The sequence below is a fragment of the Oenanthe melanoleuca genome, chromosome 4 (genome assembly GCF_029582105.1).
Source record: "Oenanthe melanoleuca isolate GR-GAL-2019-014 chromosome 4, OMel1.0, whole genome shotgun sequence".
In the NCBI taxonomy this organism is placed as follows: Eukaryota; Metazoa; Chordata; class Aves; order Passeriformes; family Muscicapidae; genus Oenanthe; species Oenanthe melanoleuca.
The window spans coordinates 4,760,646-4,783,461 of NC_079337.1; the positions used below are offsets into that span (position 1 = coordinate 4,760,646).

Below are 22,816 nucleotides of genomic sequence, written 5' to 3' on the forward strand. Positions count from 1 at the left end.
TCTTAGAATTTTGATGTGCTTTACATCACTTTCCCATGTTCTTTTGGTGGCCAGTTAAAATACTCCACAAAAACCAAACCCCCAAAAATCTTACATCAAAGGTAATATCTGGCCATAAAACTACTGGCTTGGAAAGCATCCCTATATCTCTTTGGCACCATGGCAGAGATGCAGTGGTGTCCTTTGGATGGAACCTTGCCGAGCCAGGGCTGGAGAGGCAGGAGAGAGACAGCCGGGTCAATAACCCGTATCATCTCTGGCGCTGCAGTGCCAGCCGTGAAACGGTGGGAAGAGCCGTTTCCTATCTCATGGCAGGATGACAAGAGGGAATGCTTCTCTCGGGTCCTCAGCTGCCTCTGCGATAGACTGAAAGAAGCAGAAAATATCTTGTGAGTACAAACGAAGAGCGGTTCCACCTGGCTTGAAGGGCGCTGACGGTAAAACACAAGCAAGAATCTCTGTGTAACGCTGTCAGAGGAGCGTGGCAGAACTTCAGCCCTTCAGCAGATCCCAGTGCCCGGCGGTGTGGCCGCAGCTCCGTGAGCTCTGCCCGCCCGGCCGAGCGCAGGCAGGGACAGCGTGTGCGGACCGGGCAGCTCCGGGCTCCGCCGGGCCGAGCCCCCGGGCGCTCCCTCTGCCGGCGGGGCCGCGGGCCGGGAGGAGCCGCGGCTGCGGGACAGCGCGGGGCCGGGGCCGGGGCTGGAGAGGGGCACATTTTCCCTCCTTGCTTCCCTCCCTCCCTCCTTCCTTCCTTCCCTTCCCTGGCGGCCCGCGGGAGCGGCGGTGCCCGCGCAGGAGCGGCTCCCGGCGGGAGGGCGGGGAATCCACGCCGGGATTTCGGAGGCACACTGACATCAGGGGGGCGCGGCCGGCGGCGGGCGGGGGCTGCGCGCTGAAAGGCGGCGAGGCGCGGCCCGAGTCACTCCGGAACGGCGGCGGGGCAGCGCGGAGCGGCTGCCGGCACTGCCCGGGCTGGATCCGCGCCGCCAATGTGCCGCGGGAGGCGGGCGCTCACCCCGGCCCTAGGTAAGCCCGGGCGGCGCTCGCCGCGCCGCACACCCCCCTCCCGCCGGGTCAGGTGCGGGCGGGCGGCCGGGGCTCCCCGCGCCGCGCTGGGGGCGGCCGCGCTGCGAGGCGTGCGGGAGGTGCGGGCGAGCCGCGCTCGCCGCTCCGCGGGGCAGCGGGCGGGAGAGCCGGGGCTCGGCTCCCCGGGCCGGCAGCGCTGAGCTGGGCGCGATTCGCTGCTCACAGAGAAGCTCCGGGTCGGTACTCGCCCGGCCCGCCCGACGCGGGGTCTCCGGCGCCTCGGAGCTTTGCGCGACCCTGTCGAGCCTGTGGAGACCTCGGTTCCGGACTGCGGCGTGCGGGGCCGCCTCTCCCCGCCGCGTCCTGCCCCTGCCCCGAGCCTGTCACTCGGCCCCCGGCAGCGACAGCCAGCACATGGCTGTGTGCAGGGAGCTCGCAGGGCCATTGCATTTGCGCTGCCTCTGGCTTCGTCCGCAGTTCGCTGAGCTCTGCCTGGAGAGCCAGAGCCGCTTCGTGATTGCTTTAAAAAGAAAATAAAAAAATCAAAACGAAAAAAAACACAAACATCCAACCAAATCTTTCGCACCAGAGGTTGTGGTTGCACTTTGCCAGACGGGACTTGCGGCAAGGACTATGCGGTGAAGCCGAGCGCCGGAGCGGGACCGCAGCCCTGCACTCTGCGATCGCAAAGGGAAACAACAAACAGCCGGAGCAGGAGCCGCGCACCCGCCGCCTCTTCCCGAAGACCTGCATCGCAACAGCCCCGTTGCTTGCCGCAGCCTGCAGCCGCCTGAGGCTCGATCCAGACACTCCGCTTTGCAGGAAGGGCTGGATTTGCTCCCCGTCGCCTCCGGACCGAGAGAGGTGCGGCCGAAGGAGAGCGCCGCTTCGCCGGGCGGCCCGGGCCGCTGCATGCTGACCCCCGGGAGAGGGGAGCTGCGGTGGGCAGCAGAGCGGGGCTTTTCTCCGCTGGCCCGGTAGGACGTGGAGATCGGCGAGCGAGGGCTGTGCGGGGACGAGGAGCGCAGCCCGTCGGCCTTCCCTGCCCCGGGGGCCGGGAGAGCGTAGAGCCGGGGCCCCGCCGCCCCCCGCCCGCTGGATTTGCCGTTCCCGGCGGCTCCGTGCACATCAGTAAGTTGGGACCCGCCGTGCGCTCACACTGGGGCCAGCGCTGCCGCAGCGAGCAGGTGCCGCGGAGCGCTGCGGCGTCCGCCCGGCGAGGGGCGGCCCCGACCACCCTCCCACCGCCCCCCTCCCGGAATGGAGCACCGGGCTGCTTCGGGAAGGCTTGCTGGGGAGTGTGGCCGGCTGTGAACCAGCAGAACGTCAAAAACACCCCCCAAACGCTCCTCGGAGGTGGGGGCCGGAGGGGCTGAGGCGGGGGGTGCCGAGCCGCAGAGCGGGGATCCCCTGGGGCTGAGCGGCCGCCCGGCTGCCGCTTTAAGCGCCAGGTACTCCGCCCTCCCGAGGCAGCGCCGGGCTAAGATCTGCTTTCCCCTATGGAGGAGAGAGAGAAGGAGGGGAAAAAAAAAAAAAGCCCATGTTTTCATTCATAACTTTTTTTCCTTCCCCTTTTCCCCTCCTCTTCCTTCCTCTCCGTCAGCGCCGTGATCCGCTCCGCTCGGGGCGCAGAGGGCGCCGCGCCGCCGCCGCCCGCCCGGGGCTGCGGGGAGCAGGGCGGAGCGGGGCGGGACGGGGGGGCTGGCGGCGTGTCCGAGCTGGTGTGGAGAAGGGGAGGGAAGCGGGATCCCACTCCCGAGGTGCGGGGAGGGAGCGCAGCCCCGGGTGCAGAACCGTGAGGGCTCTCGCCGCCTGCGCCGTACGTTATTTTATTATTTTGTTTTACTCATTTTTATTTTATTATCCGAGGGTGGGGGGAAGCAGTTTACGAGCAATTTGCGCGGGGGTGGAGGTGGTTGGTTCAACTCTCGCCCCGGTCTGCAGCTGGGCTTGTCAGTCTGCGCCGCGTTGATGTTGCACTTTCCCCCCAAAGATGGCACTGGATGTCTTTCGCATTTTCTTGGGATATTGTTTTTCATCCCCTAGGGAGCCCAGCTCCTGGCTCGCACAGCTGTAAATCTTTCCCTTTTCGCATTCATTCACCCTTGGTCTGTTGGGGATTTGTATTCAGTGCTCATGAAGAAGGCGGCTCGTTGAGTGGGGTAGGAGGAAATTCTTTGCTGGAGGGTGGTGAGGCACTGGCACAGGAGAAAACTGGCAGCCCCATCCCTGGAAGTGTCCAAGGCCAGGTCGGATGGAGCTCTGAGCCACCTGGTCTAGTAGAAGGTGTCCCTGCCCATTTCAGGGGGCTTTGGGACTGCACAGTTCTTTAGGTCCCTTCCAACCAAGCCATTCTGTGATTCTATTCTGTGAATTACAAGCGAAAGTGTTTGGTTTTCTGTTTAATCTGGTGACCACAAAGCCCACACAGGTGATGTAAGATGTAAAATGAAATCTTTGACTACTGGATGAGGACAAAAACTTTGTGCCACAGCAGAAGCTGTCACTTTCTGCCCATGGTGACTGCTGCTAGAAGAAACCTTTCCTCTTCTTGTTCTTTCTTGTGTTTCCACACCACAGTGCCATTTTCTCTCTGGTGTATGGAACAGCTCCATGCTGGCTGTGGTCTGGGTAGGCAAGACACTCTCCTAGAATTATTGGATGAGTTTTCAAAATGCTTGGTAGCACTTACCTTTCTCTGCTTTCAGGTAAACGCTTATGGCATCTCGGGGCGGGGGGGAGTGAAAAGGGACTTCTCCTTTGGCTGGCAGTGAAGAAAAGCAGTTTGTTGTCTTGGTTCCCTGCATAAATATGGCACTTAGATACTCAGCCACATTTTCGTGTAGGTGCAGAACTGTCAATGCAGTTTTCTCAGTCAGTGTTGCAATCTTTGTGTCTAGCTAGACAGGATGGAAAGGGATGGAAATGTGTAACGTCTCTACTATTCTTCTACTATTTAGATGATAAATGAGCAGATGTTCTGTGTATTTGAGAAGCTTTTAATCTGTCTTGTGAAAATGGATTTGTTCTTTGTTTGTATTTTGAGGTTGTTGAGGGGTTTTTATCTGCTCTTAATATTCTCATGAATCCTCAGGTACTTTTTGACACCTAGTTCATCTAAGCCTTTTCTACCCCATTTTTCTTTCATACTCCAGCTTGTGGTCAGGAAATACTTGAAAACAGGTTGTTTGCACCCTTGCTGTAATTTTATAAAGGAGCATATTAGATGTGTAGGCTGAGTTACTTTCTCACAGAAAATGTCTTGGCCACTTGACAGCACTTAGTTCAGGACTCTGTAATGCACATACGTCACTTTAAGAGGGAGACTTTCCAAATGCACTAGGAAGCACATCTGTGGAGCTTTCTGATGCTGCAGATTCAGGCAGAAGAGTGAGAACTGGGCTCCTTCCTCACTCTGCCATATGAAACACGAACTTAGTGGTGTTCTTGGCTGTTTCCAGCACAGTGTCGGGGGCATTCGGAGTCGGAGTAGCTGGTGCTAGAGACAGATGTTGAGTTCAGTAGCAAGGGAGAGGTACTTCCCATGGCTTGCCAAGTGAGCATACAAGTTAATACTGGACTTTTATTTTTTTAATTTTTTTTTAAATGGCATGGGGTCTCCTTTGCATTCCTCATCTATGATGCCATAGCCAGACTCTCCCCATTACTGGACTTTGGCCAGATCCTCAGCACTGCTGTAATCCCCTGCTGAAAGTGATCAGTACCAGGTGGCTGGGGCAGTTTGGGCTCTGCCAGATCCTTTCTGTTTCCAGAAAGTATCCCGTCCTTTATCCCTCCGCTGCCCTTGATCTCGTGTGTGTATATGTACACAAGCAGTGTTTATTTACACCTTCTGTCTCCTTCCTTCTTTCAGGATTTCAGATGCATGCCAGGTTCCTGCTGAATGCCAGCAGCAGAGATCACTACAGATGGAGCCCCAAAGTCAGCACGGCAGCGGCGGCTCCCTGGTGGTGATTCAGCAGCCCTCCCTGGACAGCCGGCAGCGCTTGGACTATGACAGGGACGGCCAGCCCACCACCATCTTGTCACTGGACCAGATCAAGGCCATCAGGGGCAGCAACGAATACACCGAGGGGCCGTCGGTGGTGAAGAAGTCGGGTCCGCGGCCGGCGCCGCGGCAGGAGAAGCACGAGAGGACTCACGAGATTATACCAATTAATGTGAATAATAACTACGAGCACAGGCCCGGCCACGCGGGGCACGCGGCGCAGCAGCAGAACGCCAGGGCTCCCGTGCTGAGCCGCTCCACCAGCACGGGCAGCGCGGCCAGCTCCGGCAGCAACAGCAGCGCCTCCTCGGAGCAGGGGCTGCTGGGGCGCTCGCCGCCCTCCCGGCCCGGCTCCGGCCACAGGCCCGAGCGGACGGTCCGGGCGCAGCCCAAGCAGTCGGCCCTGGTCGCGGACGATCTGAAGGGGCCTCTGAAAGAGGACTTGACGCAGCACAAGTTCATCTGCGAGCAGTGCGGGAAGTGCAAGTGCGGGGAGTGCACGGCGCCGCGGGCCCTGCCCTCCTGCCTGGCCTGCAACCGGCAGTGCCTGTGCTCCGCCGAGAGCATGGTGGAGTACGGCACCTGCATGTGCCTGGTCAAAGGCATCTTCTACCACTGTTCCAACGACGATGAAGGGGACTCGTACGCGGATAATCCCTGCTCCTGCTCCCAGTCACACTGCTGTTCTAGGTACCTGTGCATGGGAGCCATCTCCTTGTTCCTGCCTTGCTTGCTCTGCTACCCTCCGGCCAAAGGATGCCTAAAACTCTGCCGGGGCTGCTACGACCGCGTCAATCGCCCGGGGTGCCGGTGCAAGAACTCCAACACGGTCTATTGTAAACTGGAGAGCTGCCCCTCCCGGGGTCAGGGCAAGCCCTCATGATTTTGGGAGGGAGGTTTACTTCCTCCAACTTCAGTTTTTCAGGTTGTAGCTGATTTTTTTTTTTTTCCCTCCCCCATCTTTTCTTCTTCCCCCCCTCCTCTCCCATTTTGGGAGGACTGTTCCTTTCCTTTCTGTCTGCCCAACTTCAGACACATGAGTTCTTCCCCTTGCATCTTTGCTCTCCTCCTCCTACTGACTTGGCTGAGTGTGGAGCATTTCACGCAGTCACTGCTGCTCTTTGGTAAGTGTGGACCTGGGATCTGCACCTGCCGCTCGCTCGGGCAGGGTCTCTGAGTTTGTAACTGAACCACTCCTGAAAGAGACAGTGAGGGCTCACTGGGCTCTTGAAGCTTCTTGCTCTGTGAATATCTTCCCAAAGATTTTTTTTTTTTGTTGTTCTCAGCAAGTTATGGATTTTTTTCTTCTTAACCTCCCGAGTGCCAAGGAAGAATAACTTTCCTGAGTGAGGTGGATTGTGAAATAACTTTTTGTGTGTTCTTTCTGGAGAGGGATGTAAAATAAAGGCTTCACCAAATGAAAGGCCTGACTCTTCTATAAGCAGCCTGCTTCCTTTTGCATATTTTTTTTTTCCTCCCCTCTCTTTTTGTCTTTTGGAACATTCTCAGACCTGAGAATCGCCCTGACTCTTTTTTTTTTTTTCTTTTACATTTTCAATGTAACTTCAGTTTTTGCTACACTATGTAGATCTTCACATTGGAGACATTGTGGCTGCAACATACTCATTTGTTTCTTTTGCTGTCCAGTCTTTGAAGGATATTGCTCACTCCACCCTCCTAATCCCGTTTTTATAGTCTATCAGTATCAGTTGATATTAAAGTTGGTGGTGTTCATGTATCCAAACAGCCTTCAGGTGTCATTGAGTCACCTAAATGTTCTTGAATCCTTCAAGTCTCTTGTGATCCTTTGGCTTAGTGAGTTTAGCTCTGCTCTGTACTTTATAATTTTATTCTGTCCCTGTTTTATTGCCTTAGCCACAAATTGTGGTCCTTTTTTGTATATTTTATGTATAAAACACAAAGTTGAATCCCAACTATTTTTAAGACAAAAGTCTGTTAAAACTTTTTTTATTGTAAAGAATATTTATTATGTGAATCTCTATTATTTTATGATATTTATTGCAAAAGACTTCGAAAATGTACTCATGTCTGAATATAACAAAATATCAATACTTAACGAAATAAGGATGACACGAAGAAAGTACATATGTTAACTATAATGCAGAAAATATATTAATTAATGAAAATGCCTCTGGAGTTCTTTTGTTACAGTGACAGGTTGTGAGCTACATGTGTGTATTGCTGGGCTGGCCTTCCTTCAGGTCTGTCAGGTGGCAAATAACCTCCTATTGATGCTTCAAAGCCACTAGTCTGTGCTCTAGTTTAGTTTACCTAATTCAAACTTTAAGCCAACTATATATCAAATAAGGGATGTTTAATACAATTGAATCTGTGTTGTGCTTAACAGTGCCAAGAAATGGAGGCTCTATTTATTTACCATAGCATTTGGAAATACAGTTGTGGAGGAGGAAACCACAACTTCCAAGTTGTTGTTTTTTCTTCTTTTTTTTTTTTTTTCCTTAAGGAATACCACATTAACATGCAAAGCCATTTAAATTTTTTTCTATATAGAACTTCCTGGCTGGTTAAATTGTGCAGCAGCTGAAGAACTTAATCTCCCCAGCTCAATTCTAAATAAAAAACTTGGAGGCAGCATGAAAAACAGAGATTGTGTTGCTGTAGTTTGGTAGCTTTGAAATCTGGGAATGTGTGTGTTTGGGCCTATGTCTATGACTTATTTGATTCTTTTCCCATACATTTTCCAATGTCAACTGAATCTTCTGTCTTTAAATTAAAGGCTCTTAAGGGTGACCTGAGTGTCACAGCTACTTGTGGCCATTTAACACACATTCAACAGAAAAAGCTTTTCATTACGAGTGAATGGGGAAAACCTCATTCTTTTCCTCATGTGGGTCAAGGTTACATCACAATTCTCCTGAACTTTAAAAGTTTTAAATGGATGCAATTTCACATGGTGTTCAGAGTAAGTGGTTCTAGAGAAACTCCACTTCAGAACAGAGCAATGACTTGACAAATGTGTCATATCCTGCTCTTTTTTGAAGTCCTGCTGTTTTGAATTGCCATATGCAAGCTGCTCTGACTCCCAGCACGGTGATGATTTGAATAAGCCGGTCTTTTTGTAGTTAATTCCATCCCAGCTGATGCAGTGTCCTGGACCAGAGCTGACTGAAAAGCTGTTTTTTTATTGAACAGCACAGATGCCCCCTGAGATGTGCAAAGCGAAATGATCATCTGAGTGCACCTAGGAAAGCTTGGCAGGATGCAGGTGGTGCTGCTCCTGCGGCTGGGGGGCAGGTGGGGCAGCAGTGGATGCGCACGGATCCTGCTTTCCAAGATTTCCCAGGAGGAAGCAAAGCCAGGAGAGGAATTTTGCTGAGGAGCAGGGACTCCTCCGCTATGGCCGCGTGTCTGTGCGAGCGACAGCTGCGAATGGCCCCGCGGACACAATGGAGGCCTTGTCCGGCTGGCCAGAGATGGCCACTGGTAACTGCGTGCTGACAGCCGGGAGCACGGAGCCAGCGGCCTCCTCACAGCTGGATCACAGCCAGCTCCCTGCTCTGGGCCTGGCCTCCAGGGCTGCTGCTTCTGCCTCCCCAAGGAAAGCGCTGCCCTCTCTACCTCTGCCTCTTTCGTTTTTCAGCCAGGTGACCTATCTGGGGGTTGGCTTGGTTCCCAGCCAAAGGGAAGAAATCCCAAAGGACCCACGTGCTCTCCATCAGGAGCTATGTTGTGGCACTGTTTCAGATCTGTTTTTTAAAACAAAAGCTATGCTCTAGTTAATCATACTAATGTTCTCTTTACTAACCAGATTTTGGAAATAACTTGAGGTTGCAGCTCCTCTGGAGAGACAATTGACTTGGACCTACACATCAAAGAGAAGAAAACAGTTCCTTGCAGTCTTCCATGGCTTTCTAATTGCCAGGTAGAGCAGGCAGTGTTAGAAAAATGAGAATAATGTATTTTTCTCTTGGGTTAGGTGGTGTATGCTCTGTATTTAACATACAAATACATCTGAGCTCACTTCTGGGTACTCTGGAATGTAAGGTCACTGCCACTATGCCATGGCAATGACTGGGGATTCATTCAGGCAGCTGGATTTTGTGGTGTAGAACCACGCAGGGTTGCATGAGAGCACGTGGATGTCTTTCCAGCTGACAGCTGGATGAAGGGAAGCTGTGAAGCCTCCACAGCCTGAAGAGACACAGGTTACTTTAAGTATGCCCCAAGTGCTCAGCCACTGTATCTGTTCACCTTTCCACAGTGGAATGTGGAAGGATGCTGTATTCTGTTGGAAGGGGGTTTACAGCAATTAGGGCACTGAAGTGCACATTTCAGTCCTTCAACCCCAAATTTATCGGGGAGCTGTTTGAGGTTACTCCTCCACGTCTGCAGAGTGCCAGACTGTCAGAGCCTGCTGCAATGTGGCTCATAAAAATTACTTTTTTTCCTGGTATTTCTGAGATCTTGATTTGAGAAGCCAGGAGAATGCTGTGTAAAATGGTGGTGTAATTAGGCAGTAAGTTCAGCTGACCTACTGACCTAATTGCATGGGTGGGTGATGGATTTGGCCGAGGCTGCCATCTGGTTCCAACAGCAGAGGCCTTGGACCTGTAAGGTCTGGGCTGAAGGAAAAAGGAAAGTCCAGCAAGCTGGAATTCTTGCTTTGCTTAGTGTCTCGAAACTCATGATAAGAGATGAGTTTAGGAAACAGTAATTTAGCAATAAAAACAATGGGCAGATAAAGTTTCCATGTTCCATGCTGGAGGAATCCATGGCTGAGGATGAGAATGTGCCCTCAGAGCTGGGGTGTTTCTCCAAAGACAGCTCCATTACACCAATGCTGGGGTGGGTGAGGGCATTATCCGAGGGGGGAAAATGCCTAACAGATGAAAAGTACTTGCTCTTGTTTACAGTTCCATATCATAAGGACAGGTGGGAGAGGATTAGCTCCTCTGTCTGTGATAAAGCAAATCTGTTAAGAGGGATTAAAGGGGCTAGATGAAGTGTTTTAATGGATTTATATGAAGTAATAGATTTTTGTCCTGGAGGAATGTTCAGGACTCACTGATACTTCTGCATTTCTTGTTCTGCTAAAATTACCTCCAAATTCTAAGGAATCCTTATTAATTGTTGGCTTTCTTCCAGCTGGAGCATTTGTGTCAGTCACGGTGGTGCTTCAAAAAACCTGGAATAAAATTCTGTTCTGCTGTCACCCAGCTGGATTTACCAGCCCTGCACAGCACATGGGGCTGCACAGGTCCTGTTCTGAAAGCTCACTGGAAGGTTCTGCTCAAAATCCTTGTGATCTCCAGAGTGATATTTGCAGTTTGGTTTATATTTGTGATAAACTGATGCAGTGCAGTTGGTTTTCCCAGGAGCTGCCATTCCCACTCCTCCTGGTGAAGATGTCTTAGATACTGCCTCATTTACTTACCATTTTATTTACCAATAAATACAAATTTGGTACAGTTTTCCTGCAAAACACACATGGCTTGACTTTTTAGTTTAAATATGTACAGGTGAGACACTAGTCCTAATGAGTAACTTTTGATTTTAGCATCAACAAAGAAACAGAAATTCACCTGGATTTTTCAATATTCCTCATACATGCATGGGGCAGTATTGTGAGGGAAACAGCGTGCTTCCAGGAGAAGTACATATTCCAAAATTAGCTTGAAAGAGTGGTAGCCCTTTTTTTTGGAGCAGAGAAACATCCATCTGGTCAGTCCTTGGAGAAAGGTGTGCCTGATAGCCGTGGCTCTGGCCTTGTAAGCACGCCCTGTTTTGTGAAGCTTTGTCTACACGTTGGGTGCCCCGACCTGAAAACAAACATCCTGCAGAACACGATGTCAGGAGACACAAACAGCCTGACAGAGGCTCTGCCCCCAGGGGCTGAACCCCATTGTGTTTGTGCAAGAAGGAGCACAATGGGACATCCTGCCTGACCCCGCAGGGTCGCTGCCGCTGCCGGAGTATGAGCGCGTTTATTCCATGGAATATTTCTTCTGAATGGAGCTGATGGATTTACACCAGTGAATGAGCTGGCCGGCCGACAGTGCTTGCACTGCCTTAGGAATGCCCAGTGCTCATAAACGCTGGGATGTTCTTAGTTTGTGGGATAAAGTGACTGTGAGATAGCTGGAGCTCCCTAAATAGGCTGACATTACATAACTGATTAACTACTTAATGGCTATTTTAAATGACACCTCCTGTTTTCTGGCACGCGCTTCAATGTCCAAACCACCTGAGTGTTCTTGCAGTGCCACCAGGGTTCCTCTTCCACACTCCAAGCAGGAGGAAGAGATGAATTTACATGACCTGGTGAAGGTTCTCTCCAAAGCTTTGTGTCTTGTGTGATGTCTGATTTGTTGTTTGTGGATCTGTGCACTTAGGAGTAGCACACTTCCAGATGAAAATGAAGAAACTAGTTGCCTGAAAGGAAAGGGGAAGTGCTGGAGCTTTCCCCTGACCCAGTTATGGGGAGATTGCACAGTACCTTCTTTTTATACCAAAGTCTTACCTAAATCCACTTAAAAATCCACCTAAATCTCACTTACCTGATCCCTTCTTTTTAGGAAGTAATTGCCCACTTGTTCATTTTTCTACATGGCATGCAAAGTTCTTCTGGATAAAATGTGCTACAACTACAGGAGCACCCGTGCTGCCACTGAGGCACTTTATAATTTAATACATTTTTACATGTCCTGTATCTCATCCAATTCAAGGTGAGGATAAACCAGATTAGTCAGGATGGGAAACACAGAATAGCTGGTTGTCATGAATTTGTTTTGTTCCAAAATTCAACTCCAAGTATGAACTTTGCCAAACTTTGGCTGTTCCTGAGCTCAGATTTACTGATCTGCCAAAGTATGTGAGGAAATACTGTTAGAGTTGAAAGTGAATCAGTTCTGCTGTGTTAAATAGCCAAAGGGTCTCTTTGGAGCAAGTGGTAGAGACAGAAGGTGCCTGGAGTGTCCACAGAGATTTTTGTATGGGCTTGCACACCTGGAGTTCTAGGGCCTGTGCTCTTGTATGCTCACTTTCCATCCCTTGCCCTGTACTAGAGCAGCAGCACTTGCCCTGGTAGCTCCAGAACCATCCATCACTGCTGCCAGGTGCAGATAACACCCCCTGGAAAAGTTAACCTCATCTGCTCTCCCTCCTGACAGTTTTAACACACTGGGGTTGGGACAGCTTTATCTGTTCAGGTGGCAAAACTGCCAAGTATCTCAGAGCATTTTGCACTTGGACTTAAATTCTTTTAAATAACTGTGCCTGATAAAACAGCTCTGAAGGAAACGCTTCTCTTTGGCTGCTGGGAAAACTGGGGCTGCAGGGCTGTGTGGAGCCACACTGTGAGGCACTGGCACAACCAGGAGCCTTTGACCAGCAGTGTTTAATTACTGAGTCATTCTGTGCAGAGGGATGGATGGATGGATGGATGGATGGATGGATGGATGGATGGATGGATGGCAGGAAGGCAGGGAGGGAGAGGAAAAACCCTCCTGCTGGAAACTGTAGCACTTTCTGGAGAATACTTAAAACATGCCACAGATGGCGGTGTGGTGGGTTAGAAGGATTGTTAATACTTTAGGAGGAAAATATATCATCCCAAGGCAGGGATCAATTTGAAATGCTGTTGGTACAGCACACTGTACGGTATGATCCACCTGTAATGAACAGTTTCCACATTTATTAGTTTCATTGTGATTTTTTTTTCAATGACAGCGGTGCCGGTGTCTGGATGTCAACGTTTGGATATGTGGGAAACGAGGTAAGAGCCTAAATAATACATGTTACTTGCGGGGCTGCAAACTAGAGCCATATCCTATGGCCTTCTAATTAAAACTCTTTATTTCCACAGATTTATTCTGTGGGCCTTACTAAATAGATCAGCCTTGGGTTTCTAATGGTGACTACTTGAGGAGGAATGTCGCCTTTGTTCCCCTGAATGGTGGGGAGCAGATTACCGGGCTGCCAATTTCCTGCTGCCTTTCAGAGCTGCAATTTGAGCCCTATTTGCTCCTGGCTCTTGCACAATTGGAAACAATGGGTGGCTTCTTTCAGGTTTCACTTCAGAGCTCTTAGAAACTGGGGAAGTGGCAAAAGCCCTACTTTACAGGTAATTAACAATAGATAATGTTTGCTCTGCGTCCGTCCATCCCCCCCACTTTAAAAAAAAAAAAAAAAAAAAAAAAAAAAAAAAAAAAAAAAGCTGATAAAGGTAGAAGTACACACCGGGCTCCCAACACAGAACCCGCACAGGCAGTTTTGTGGATGCAGTCCCGGCCACAACCCCGGCAAGGTGATGGTGTGGGTCAAACCTCCAAGCAAAGGCAACCACAGCAGAGGAGCTGCTGGGCTGGCAGCAATGCTGAGGGCCCCGTTCCAACCAGCCCAGTGTGTGAGTGTTTGCTGATGCGAACCTGCTCTTTGATTTAGGGCCCCTTTTTATTGTAGCCTCTATCTCCTTTATTAGGTGCACTCTTCTCATACCTTGTTGACGTTTATAGTTAAATGTTTTCTTGGGGATATTTCATTCTAGGAAACCACCTGTCCTGTAAAGTTTATCTTAAATACAGAAGCTTGTTTTACCACATAAAGATAGAAGTGGCTGTTGTTTAATCTTATCTCACTAATGGAGAGCTGTGGAAGCCTACGAAGAAGATACAAAGAGATGCTCTTGCAGTGTTATTAAAATTTATCAAAAATGGTTTGGGCAGGTGGGCAGTGTTTAAATTGGGATGCTCGTGCCTCTCTGTGTTAGGGGTGCTCTCCTTCCTTACCTCTGCCTGCACATCACTGCAGGTGGCTACTGGAACTGCAGACATGGATGCAGGGCTATGAACCAAAAATGGGATGTATCCAGCAGCACCTGAGGAAATTCAGTTCCTACATTCCATCCATGTGTTGCATTTGAACATGTAAACAAAGTATTAAAAAATAAATGAAAACAAGAAGCAGTTCTGAACTGCCTGTGTTTCTGAGTTTCCCATAGGGATTGCAGAATTTAATTAGCTTTAACTGTGAGCATGACTTCTGCTTCTTGTTCTCACCATCTGTAAGGCTTGGACTCAGTAAAATACTTCTATTTCTCCTCCTTCCTGTTGTAGATGCCCCTCTTACTACTATGACTTCAGTGATATCTTTTAGGCTATAAATCTTACCATAGAAACTATCCCAGAAGGAAAGAAGGATTGCAGAGTTGTAACATTTTGCATGTATCTTTGCTCCAGAGTGGGAGCAGATGGAAGGATGCCCATGCCCTCTGTTGCTCATCTTCACTGTGCTCTGAAAAAGAGGAGGAAGAGATTCTGAGCAGAGGCTTGGAACCAAGCTGTAGAACTGCCTCACTAGGTTTGTTAGGGGATTAATTCCCACTTTCTCCAGTTACTTGCAGATAATTTAGGAAGATGGAGGAGATCTGAATGAAGAAGGTACGTGCCCATCACCCTTCCCACCTGTGAGTCTGCAGCAGTGCTTCCATGAGATACCAACACAAAGGGCTTTTCTGGCTCTTCTGTGCTTATGGACAATGCAATTATATGATACAATAAAACAGTAATGAAAATGTCTCCCATGACAGGAACTGTATGATGGATAATCCTTTCCTCCTGCTGCATTCTGTGGGCACAGTGACACGTGGGGATATTTGCACATGCACTCAGTGCACACCAAAGGCTTTCCCCTCCTGCCTCTTGGGCAGACTGTTCTTCGTGCCAGCCCCACTTGCTCGTACGTGATGTTCTGCTGTGCAAAATGATGCCTCCCTCATGTTTTTCAGAGGATGTAAATTTGCCAAAACAAATGTCGGGGAGAGGAACGCCTGACAATCCTGTTTTGATTTTAAGTAACCTTTACAATGCCTCCCTGCAATGCCTCCCAGGTAAGGAGGTGGTGTGCCAGAAAAAGAGAATGGTTGCAACTCCTGGTGACCTCATCCCATCTTCCTGTTTCAAACAAGGTGCTTTTTGATGGGTTATGAGACATGGCATCAGAGTTTTCAGTTTTGTGCCTGCAGTGACAGTGGGAAGCGTCCCATGGAGCAAATCCACTCCCTGGTTAGAAAGGGCAGCAGTGAGGCAGGAAAAGTGAGAGTGACAACAGCCACAAAGCAACAAAGGGCTTAGATAAGGCTGTACAGTAATACACAGTCACAATGGAAAATAGTCTCACCAGGTCTCACCAGGATATGGTTCTGAAGGGAATGTTTTGGGTGGAGGTGCCTCTGTCTCCATTGCCCTCCTGTGCTGGAAATGCAGGGATGGCCTGGAAAGCCAGATGGAATTTTTTGTCTAAGAAGTCTCAGCTTCAAGTTTCTGTGAAGCCTTAGCTCAGTCCAGTCATCCAGAGGAGATGCTACCTGGCAAGGGAGAACAGGTGAAAGCACTGAGTCATCTGCAATCATTTCCTTAACAAAAGGACTTGTCCATAGCTGGGGGTTATATTCTTGTCTAGACTTAGGCAGGAAACCATTTGATTTACAACTGTATGTAAGGAATATCATTGCTTGCCTCATCTGCACAGTAGATTACTGCATGTGTTTCCCTTAGGTTACAACCTAAAGGATCCCACATCAGCAAGACATGGCAGTGTGTGTTGTTGGCTAAGCCAGTTAGGATGCTGAGAACATGGCAGACCAATCCTCCAGAGTCTGTAAATTCAGGGTAAAATGAAAAAAATCTGTTCGGAAAGCTCTGAGCAACTCAGCTGGTGGCAAACTCCTTTCTGCCCTTGAGAGCACTTGGGCTGCCCCACAGAATTAGAAACTCTCCACAGCTGAGGGGGCCTTTGGTTATATAGAGGAGTATTAACCTGATCTGTTCGTCTTGAGGCAGGTCATAGTATGGTCTTGATCTCCTTTGGGTTGCCCTAAGACCTTCAGCCTTAAACCCAAGGGTTTGTGACAGGTCTCCTGCATCCCTTCTGGAGATCTGCTGGATTAGGTGAGTCTAAGGGTATCAGCTAAAATTGGCTTGTGATCTGTGATCGAGCTACACGGGCTTGGTGTGAGAATTACAGAATCTGCTCCCAGCACAAGTCAGCTGAGTCAGCCAGAGAGACCAAATGGAGGTTCTTATCAACTTAGTCTTTGTTGGGTGTCTAACTAAAGCTGAGCCTCCTACAAGGACAGGGGCTTTGACTGCCTTTTGTGATACAAATGGGGCGCGTTTAAAACCCTGTTTGTGGCTGGGAGTGGGAAGCTGTTTGTTTGAGGGTATTAACTGTCTGATAGCACGCCTGGCCCTCATGGAGGTGGCCCCAGGAGCAGGGAAGCTTGGAAATGCCACTTGCAATTAAAACCTGTATTTTAAAGCGCAGTTCTGCTGCTTGTTCATGCTGAGAAGGGTTTCCTATCTTTCAGAGTCTTTTGGTCGCTGGGCTACACTTAATAGGATGAGATTTATTTTTTTTTTTCCCCCTTTCCCCCTTGAACCACAAAGCTGCCAAACTATCCAAGAAAGAAGTTTGTAATTAATGCTAAGTGGAGTGGAAAGCAGGGTGGCTGCTCAGCGTAGAGCATGCTCTGGCCTCAAAGAATGCCAGTGGAGTTCTGAAACAACTGTGAGTCTCCAGGTTTTTAATCATGGTACGTGGGAGTAGGAGCTGCCCCCACTGCAGGGAAGCTGTTTGGCTCCGTTGTGGCTGGAATGTGAATGTTGTACTGCTGGGCAGTGGCAGCGTCTCTTTGGCTGGGTTTCTCTTTTGGGGCACTCTAGAAAAGGCTGGATTTGCTTCTCTTTCAAAGCTTTGTCTAAGTTCCTGCAGGTTGTGACCTTGCAGTTTGGGGTTGTGATCTTCCTGGTGATAACCTCATCATCTCGCCTTGGACTGTCCCTAAAGGGTCTGTCCCAGGGACACATTTTCTCAGCCATCCCCTCCTCCTTGCACACAGCTTTGTTGTTCCAGTAAGTGGTTTCACTTTCTGAAGTGCTGAAAGTGGCTGTTAAAGCAGCAGCTGCCTTAACCTGAGGCTCACCTGCTTTACATTTGGGATTTTTTCCCCCACCACCTTCAAGCTGTTTTCCCACTGAGTATTGATGAACAAGTGGAATGCAATTTCCATGTCTGCTATATGGGTTATAGGCCTCATCCTGGGCAATAACTGGCCAAGGCTTTCTGCTCAACTGTTGGAGATACAGGGAATGTGGTGGGCAAGTCCTTTGACTGTGCTTTTCCAACCACTTCTGGGTGACTAAAAATCCTTAGAGAAAAATGCCTGTGACTGCCAAGAAACCCTTAACAAGTAAAGCTGAGAATAGATCAGTACTGAGTGGCAAAAAAAAAAGAAAAAAAAAAAAAAAGGGAGAAGCAGGAGGAGTGACACTGGGGTTTTTAAACCCACTTTATAGTAGGTCCATTTCAACTCTGTGGTTTTCCTTTTTGGCTTTGCGTCTCCAAACTGCATCCTGCATTTCCGTGTCTGTTTGGTGAGACTATAGCAGAAACTCTGCTATGCCTTTGCACTGCCCCAGCTTGCAGAGCTGTAGAGAATAAATGCCAGAGCCTTTGGCTTGGCCATTTGGTCACCTTGCTGTTGGTAGCAGCTTTTTTTTTTAATTCCCTAACAAATAGGCTGTGGTGGAGGACTGCAGTATAGGTCTCAATTTAAACTTTTGCTTTGTGGGTTTTTTTGGTGGTGTTTTTTCCCCCCCCATTTAAAACAAAGGCCTTAAATTGTCAAGCTGTGTCAGACTTACTCAGAATTCCTGAATTTAGCTTCCTTTTTGAAGGTGGTGGTACAGAAAGCCGATATATGGAATATTTTTCTCCTCCAGTGTCTGCGTGGGTCTGCCCCCAAGCCGTATGTCGGTGTTTCCCAGCTGCCCGGGTTTCTCATGCAGATGAGCCCTGCAAAACGGTTTCCTCCTGCACTCTGTTAGGACAAAGGCTCAGTTGTTGTTTTCTGTTGATAAACCGGACATTTAACTGCTTCGTTTCCCCCCTACTACAGCAGAATTAGTCGGGGGCTATTTGCTCAGGCCCCAATCCCTGGGATTGCTGGGACAATCGCTCAAGAGGTTCCGATTTAGAAACCAATGAATGTCAAGCTGAGCCTCTGAACTAACTTTCTTTGAGATGAGCCAGAGTGACCTGCAGCGAGCTCTAAAGAAGAGTGCAATGACCCCCCCTCCCCTTCCCTTCCCGAAAGGAAAAATATTTCCCAGACCACTGGGAACCCTCCTGACTTCCTCTCCTGTGAATTCTGGATTAGTGTGATTTGCATGCTTAAAGTTAATTCACTGGTGAACGGAGGAGGTGTCTGGGCGCTTGAATAGATGGAGCTCCTCGCCGCCGAGTGCCAAAGGCCTCCGGTGCGAACCGCGGAGCGAGGGAAAGTGAGGACATGGAGGACAACTGCAGGGCTGAGGGGAGGGAGGGAGGAGGGATTGTACCATTTGTACTCAAGTGTTTGCAATTCTGCCCTCCCACAGGCCATGGCAACTGGACTGAATGTAATCTGGCCCTTTTATTTTCTTGCTTTCATTCAAGTGAGGCCATATAACAAGTGGGGAGAGAGAGGAAGGGGGGGAAATGCATGAAGTATACATAATAAAGGTGGGTGATGCTGCTGGAAATGCTGTTTGCCGCTTCAAAATGCAACCAAAACTCAGTGTACTAGGTGGGTTGGGAATTTGAGTCTGCTGGGTCTCTGGGAGGCTTTTTCTGAAGCCATCCCTAAAAATAAAACAAACAAAAAAAGGCTGGTCTGGCCATCCACAGGCTTCACTCCCTGATAAGAGCCATCTCTCATGACCAAATTAAAACATGGGTTCCATCTTGCAGCTTGCACTTGAGGTGTCCATCCACCCGTTAGAAAAGTTCCCATTTCCAATTTTTTTGGTTCCTGGGAAAGCTCCTTTAAAATTGATGAGAGAAAGGAAAAAAAAGAAAAGTTTGAATCATTGCAGAGATTCACTGGCCCCGCTGAGGGGGCTTTCTCTCTCCTCTGAAGAACAGACCACGCACAAAGCCAGATGGTTCCCGTCTGCTGGCTTTATTCAATGCACTTCCTCCCACAGACGGGAGCCCTTTTGCCCTCCTTCCACCCCCCTCTTTCAAGCATCCACCACTGGGCCTTTCTGTTCTGCGGCTGGAAATAATCTTTTATTGCCCAGTTGTTCGGAAGTGACCTTTTGCCCTTGATTAGATAGCACCAGGCTCTATCGCCGGATTGCTTTTGAGCTGGCAGTTGCTTTTTTGTGTCCGCTGATCCGGTGTCAGGGAGAACAATGCAAGGCTTTGCAGAATTTTAGTCCGGCTAAGGCTCCATGTGGGATGGCGGGGGTAGGGAGGAACGGTGTTGGATAAAGCGGCCTCGCCGACCATGATTAATTATATGAAAACATTTCCTTTAATAAACCCAAAAACAAATCGTGTTTTGGTTTGGGTTTTGGATTCATCTCGCGCACTGATGCGAACCGCGGCGCGCTCCTTTCCGAGCCCTCGGATCCCCATCGGAGGCAAAGGGGCAAAATTGCTCCCTCTTCCTCTCCTATGGAGCTTTTGTGCCTGGCTGCTCAGGCAGGTGAGCTGAAACCTGCCCCAAAGCCTCCAGCTGATGTCCAGCTCAGTGTTTTACTTGTGGGGTGGCTGCAGGAGTTAAGTCAGGGAGAGGCTTTCAGGCCCTGGAGGAGATAACTGATACTTCTCCAAAAATCAGCTTTGATAGCTTTAGAAAGGGGAATCTGAGTTACCTGTAGACAAAAAAAAGCCACTACTTAAGGAAAGTTATGGAAATTCTGTAAATTGTAGTAGAAGAGGAAAAGAAAACTATTTCTTGAGAAATTTTAATCCCAAAACCTAGAACTGAGTGTGCATTACACCTCACTTGGCATATGGATTATACTCTCTTATTATTATTTTCCTATTATTATTTTCCTATTGAACTGCATTTGGGGGAGTGGGAATCTCTTTCCTAAATAAACGGACCTTGGGCTTTAGCCTAAAACCAAATCAAACAAAGCACAAACCTGCCTTTCCCCTCCCCATCCAGCTTGATCTGGACTGACTTAGAAATGGCAGGAGAGAAGCTGGTGGCCTGTGGGTTATTCAGTAATCTGGAAGCTAAAATCAAGAAAGCTGGGTTTTGGGTATTTTTGGAGGTAGGTTTTCAGTGTTCAGGACAGCTTAGTCCTAGGCAGTCTGGCAAAATAAAAAATTAATAAATGAAAAAAAAAAAAGTAAGTACATCGGGTTTCCAATCCTGTAGAAATTAAAGGAGAAAGATCCTTGTTCTGCAAGGATTTTATTCTTTGTGTTTGGGTCTGGTGGGGTTTTTTTGTCTGTTGCTTTTTTTTTTTTTTTTTTTTTTTTTTTTTTACCGTGATTGGATTCTGTCATTACCCAATTTTGAAGGAATTTTCTCCAGGGAATAATTTGTTGGTTACCACAATCCTTTTGTTACTGCTGAGCACTACACTGCTTCCTTGAATAGTAACCTTTAAAAAAAATGTGCATCAGCTCTCTTGGCCTCACTTATTCATCATCAGCATTTAATTCTGTCAAGGCCACCCCTTCATCTGGCAAATCGTGCGAATGTCTGTGGTGTGAGTTGGACATGTTCTGTGTCACGAAGGCAGCTTGAGAGCTCTGTTCCCTGGCTGTCTGGGCTCCAGCTGCTGGAATCCTGGGCCCAGTGAGGAATGGTGTCCAGCCAACGTGCCCCCACAGGAGGCACCCTCACCTGGGCTCTCTTGGCTCTCAGAGCAATCTGTTCCACAAGCCTGTGTTGGCTGGCACAGGACTTCTCTGGGAGGAGGAGATTGCTTATGATCCTCATTTAATTCCATGCATTTTTTTCCCTCATGCCCCTATTTTATACACTGGATGTTATCTTTGGACAGTTAGAAATACTGAAATATACTGAATATGTATAGATTCAGTCGCATTGCTTGGAAGATTTGTCAGGTGGTAACTCAAGGGAACCTGAGAAGCAGGGGTTGTATCAGCTGTAGCTGTCCAGGCTACAAGACCTCTTCAATTAACAGGCTGTGTTAATTGAACCCATATCTGTCCCCATATCTATTGGCTGTAATCACAGCAATGACTGCTCCTCTGTCTCCTCCCTGTGCCAAAGTTATTGCTGTGATAAGCAATTTACATCTTAGAATATTTTAGGCTGGAAGGAACCTCAAAGCAGTAGTTCCAACCTAATTTGCTTTTATATAGGTTTTGATTTGTGCAAGTTAAGGATACTTTTTTTTTTTAATGAGAATTGATGAAGAACAGATATAGGAAAATTCATAGCAGCAAATTTATTTTAATTCTTTCCACTTGCCAAATCTCTCATGTGGGTTCAGTGATGGTGGTATGATAGTTACTCAGTCAGGTTTGAAAGAACTTGGTGGTAGAAGAAACTTCAGAGTAACTCATGAGTCTTTATCAAGCGGAAAAAACATGAGCCAGTCTGAGGCAAAGCAGCTGATTTGGTTCTCAGTGTAGGAACCCACGTGTGTGTGTTTGTAATAGGGGACTATTTCCACTTGCTGATGTCAGTGCTGCTGTTCATGAGCTGCCCACGGCCCTCAGTAATGCTGTTTTCAGATGCTTTCCACCCCTCTTTGCCCCAGACTGCACCTGGGGGAGCTGGGCTGGGCTGCAGCACGGGGCTCTCAGGCTGTGCCCAAGCACCAGGGTCTTAAATGGACACGAGCACTTCTGGCGGGGGTGCTGGAGGGCAGAGACAGCCAGAAAAAAGCTCAGTCTTTTCCACTCCCTTTTGTAAGGGGGAGGGCTTCAGATCAAGGATGTGAGCTGCTCCTCCTCCTTGGTTAGAGAGGAAACCCAGGAGATTTCTTATCCTCTCGGACACTATCAGGTCTGAGATCACTTTTTGCTCACAACACACGATAGGACGTGGGGGGACGGTTGCAAACTGAAAGAGAGTGGGTTCAGATCGGACACAAGGAAGAAATTCTCCCTTGTGAGTGTGGTGAGACCCTGGCACAGGCTGCCCCATCCCTGGAAGCGTTCAAGGCCAGTTTGGATGGGGCTCTGTGCAACCTCGGATAGTGGAAGATGTCCCTGCCCATGGCAGGAGGCTGGAATTATATGATCCTTTCCAAACCAAGCCATTCTGTGATTTTATGATCAGTTCTGCCATATCTAGCCTAGGGTGACTTTAACTTGAAACAATACACCTGCTACTATCCAGCTTGGATGAAATGGGGATGGAATTAACTGGGAAGCTCAGGGGAAGAGTGCATTGAATGATTTAATTTCTGCAGTGCTTGAATACATTGTTCCTTCCTAGAGAGTTGTTTGAATTCCTCTCCCCCACTTTTTAAAAATACCTATAGAGGAGGCTGACTATCAGAGCTGGTCTTTATTTGCTCATAATGTTTTCTTTTGAATTATCTTTTAAACGTTTTTTATTTTATTTTTTTAAATTTTTTTTTGTGCCATGCTAGATCTTCCTAAATAAATTGCCTTGGAAAACTAACAAAGCATTACAACACTGAAAAACTGGGCTGCATACTTTAAACTTTAGATACTTGAAGTAAATTCAGGAGTTTCAGGATATGCACGCATGTGGTGGGCGACGGGAAATGAGTTAATTTTCTATATTCCTAACTTGTTCCTTTCTTCTCCAGCACTGTTTGCCTGGGAAAACAATGATTGCCTTTCAGCCTTTTCTTCCCTTTCAAAGTACGGGGATTTAGTCAATGGGACTATTTACATGCAAAACGTGAAGCATATGCATAAGTGCTTGCAGGACTGCGGCCTTTCATTGTCGCTAAAGCAGCGCTGCTTTCCGGTGGCAGATGAACTTGTCATTTTAAAACGCATAATAAA

The 22,816-nt window shown here is 48.6% G+C and overlaps 1 protein-coding gene across 3 annotated transcripts; it reads left to right on the plus strand.

Annotated features, from left to right (window-relative positions):
* The first annotated feature begins 865 nt into the window (after window positions 1–865).
* Window positions 866–7,186, plus strand: SPRY1 (sprouty RTK signaling antagonist 1). 3 transcript variants are annotated; one of them, XM_056490014.1, is made up of 2 exons: window positions 866–1,026; window positions 4,901–7,186. In XM_056490014.1, exon 2 carries the CDS (start codon window positions 4,956–4,958, stop codon window positions 5,916–5,918), a length of 963 nt encoding a protein of 320 aa, XP_056345989.1. In that variant the 5' UTR covers window positions 866–1,026; window positions 4,901–4,955; the 3' UTR covers window positions 5,919–7,186. The 3 variants fall into 3 exon arrangements, with proteins under 3 accessions (XP_056345989.1, XP_056345988.1, XP_056345987.1); XM_056490013.1 differs by lacking the exon at window positions 866–1,026 and adding an exon at window positions 1,952–2,157; XM_056490012.1 differs by lacking the exon at window positions 866–1,026 and adding an exon at window positions 2,505–2,845.
* Window positions 7,187–22,816: the final 15,630 nt, after the last annotated feature.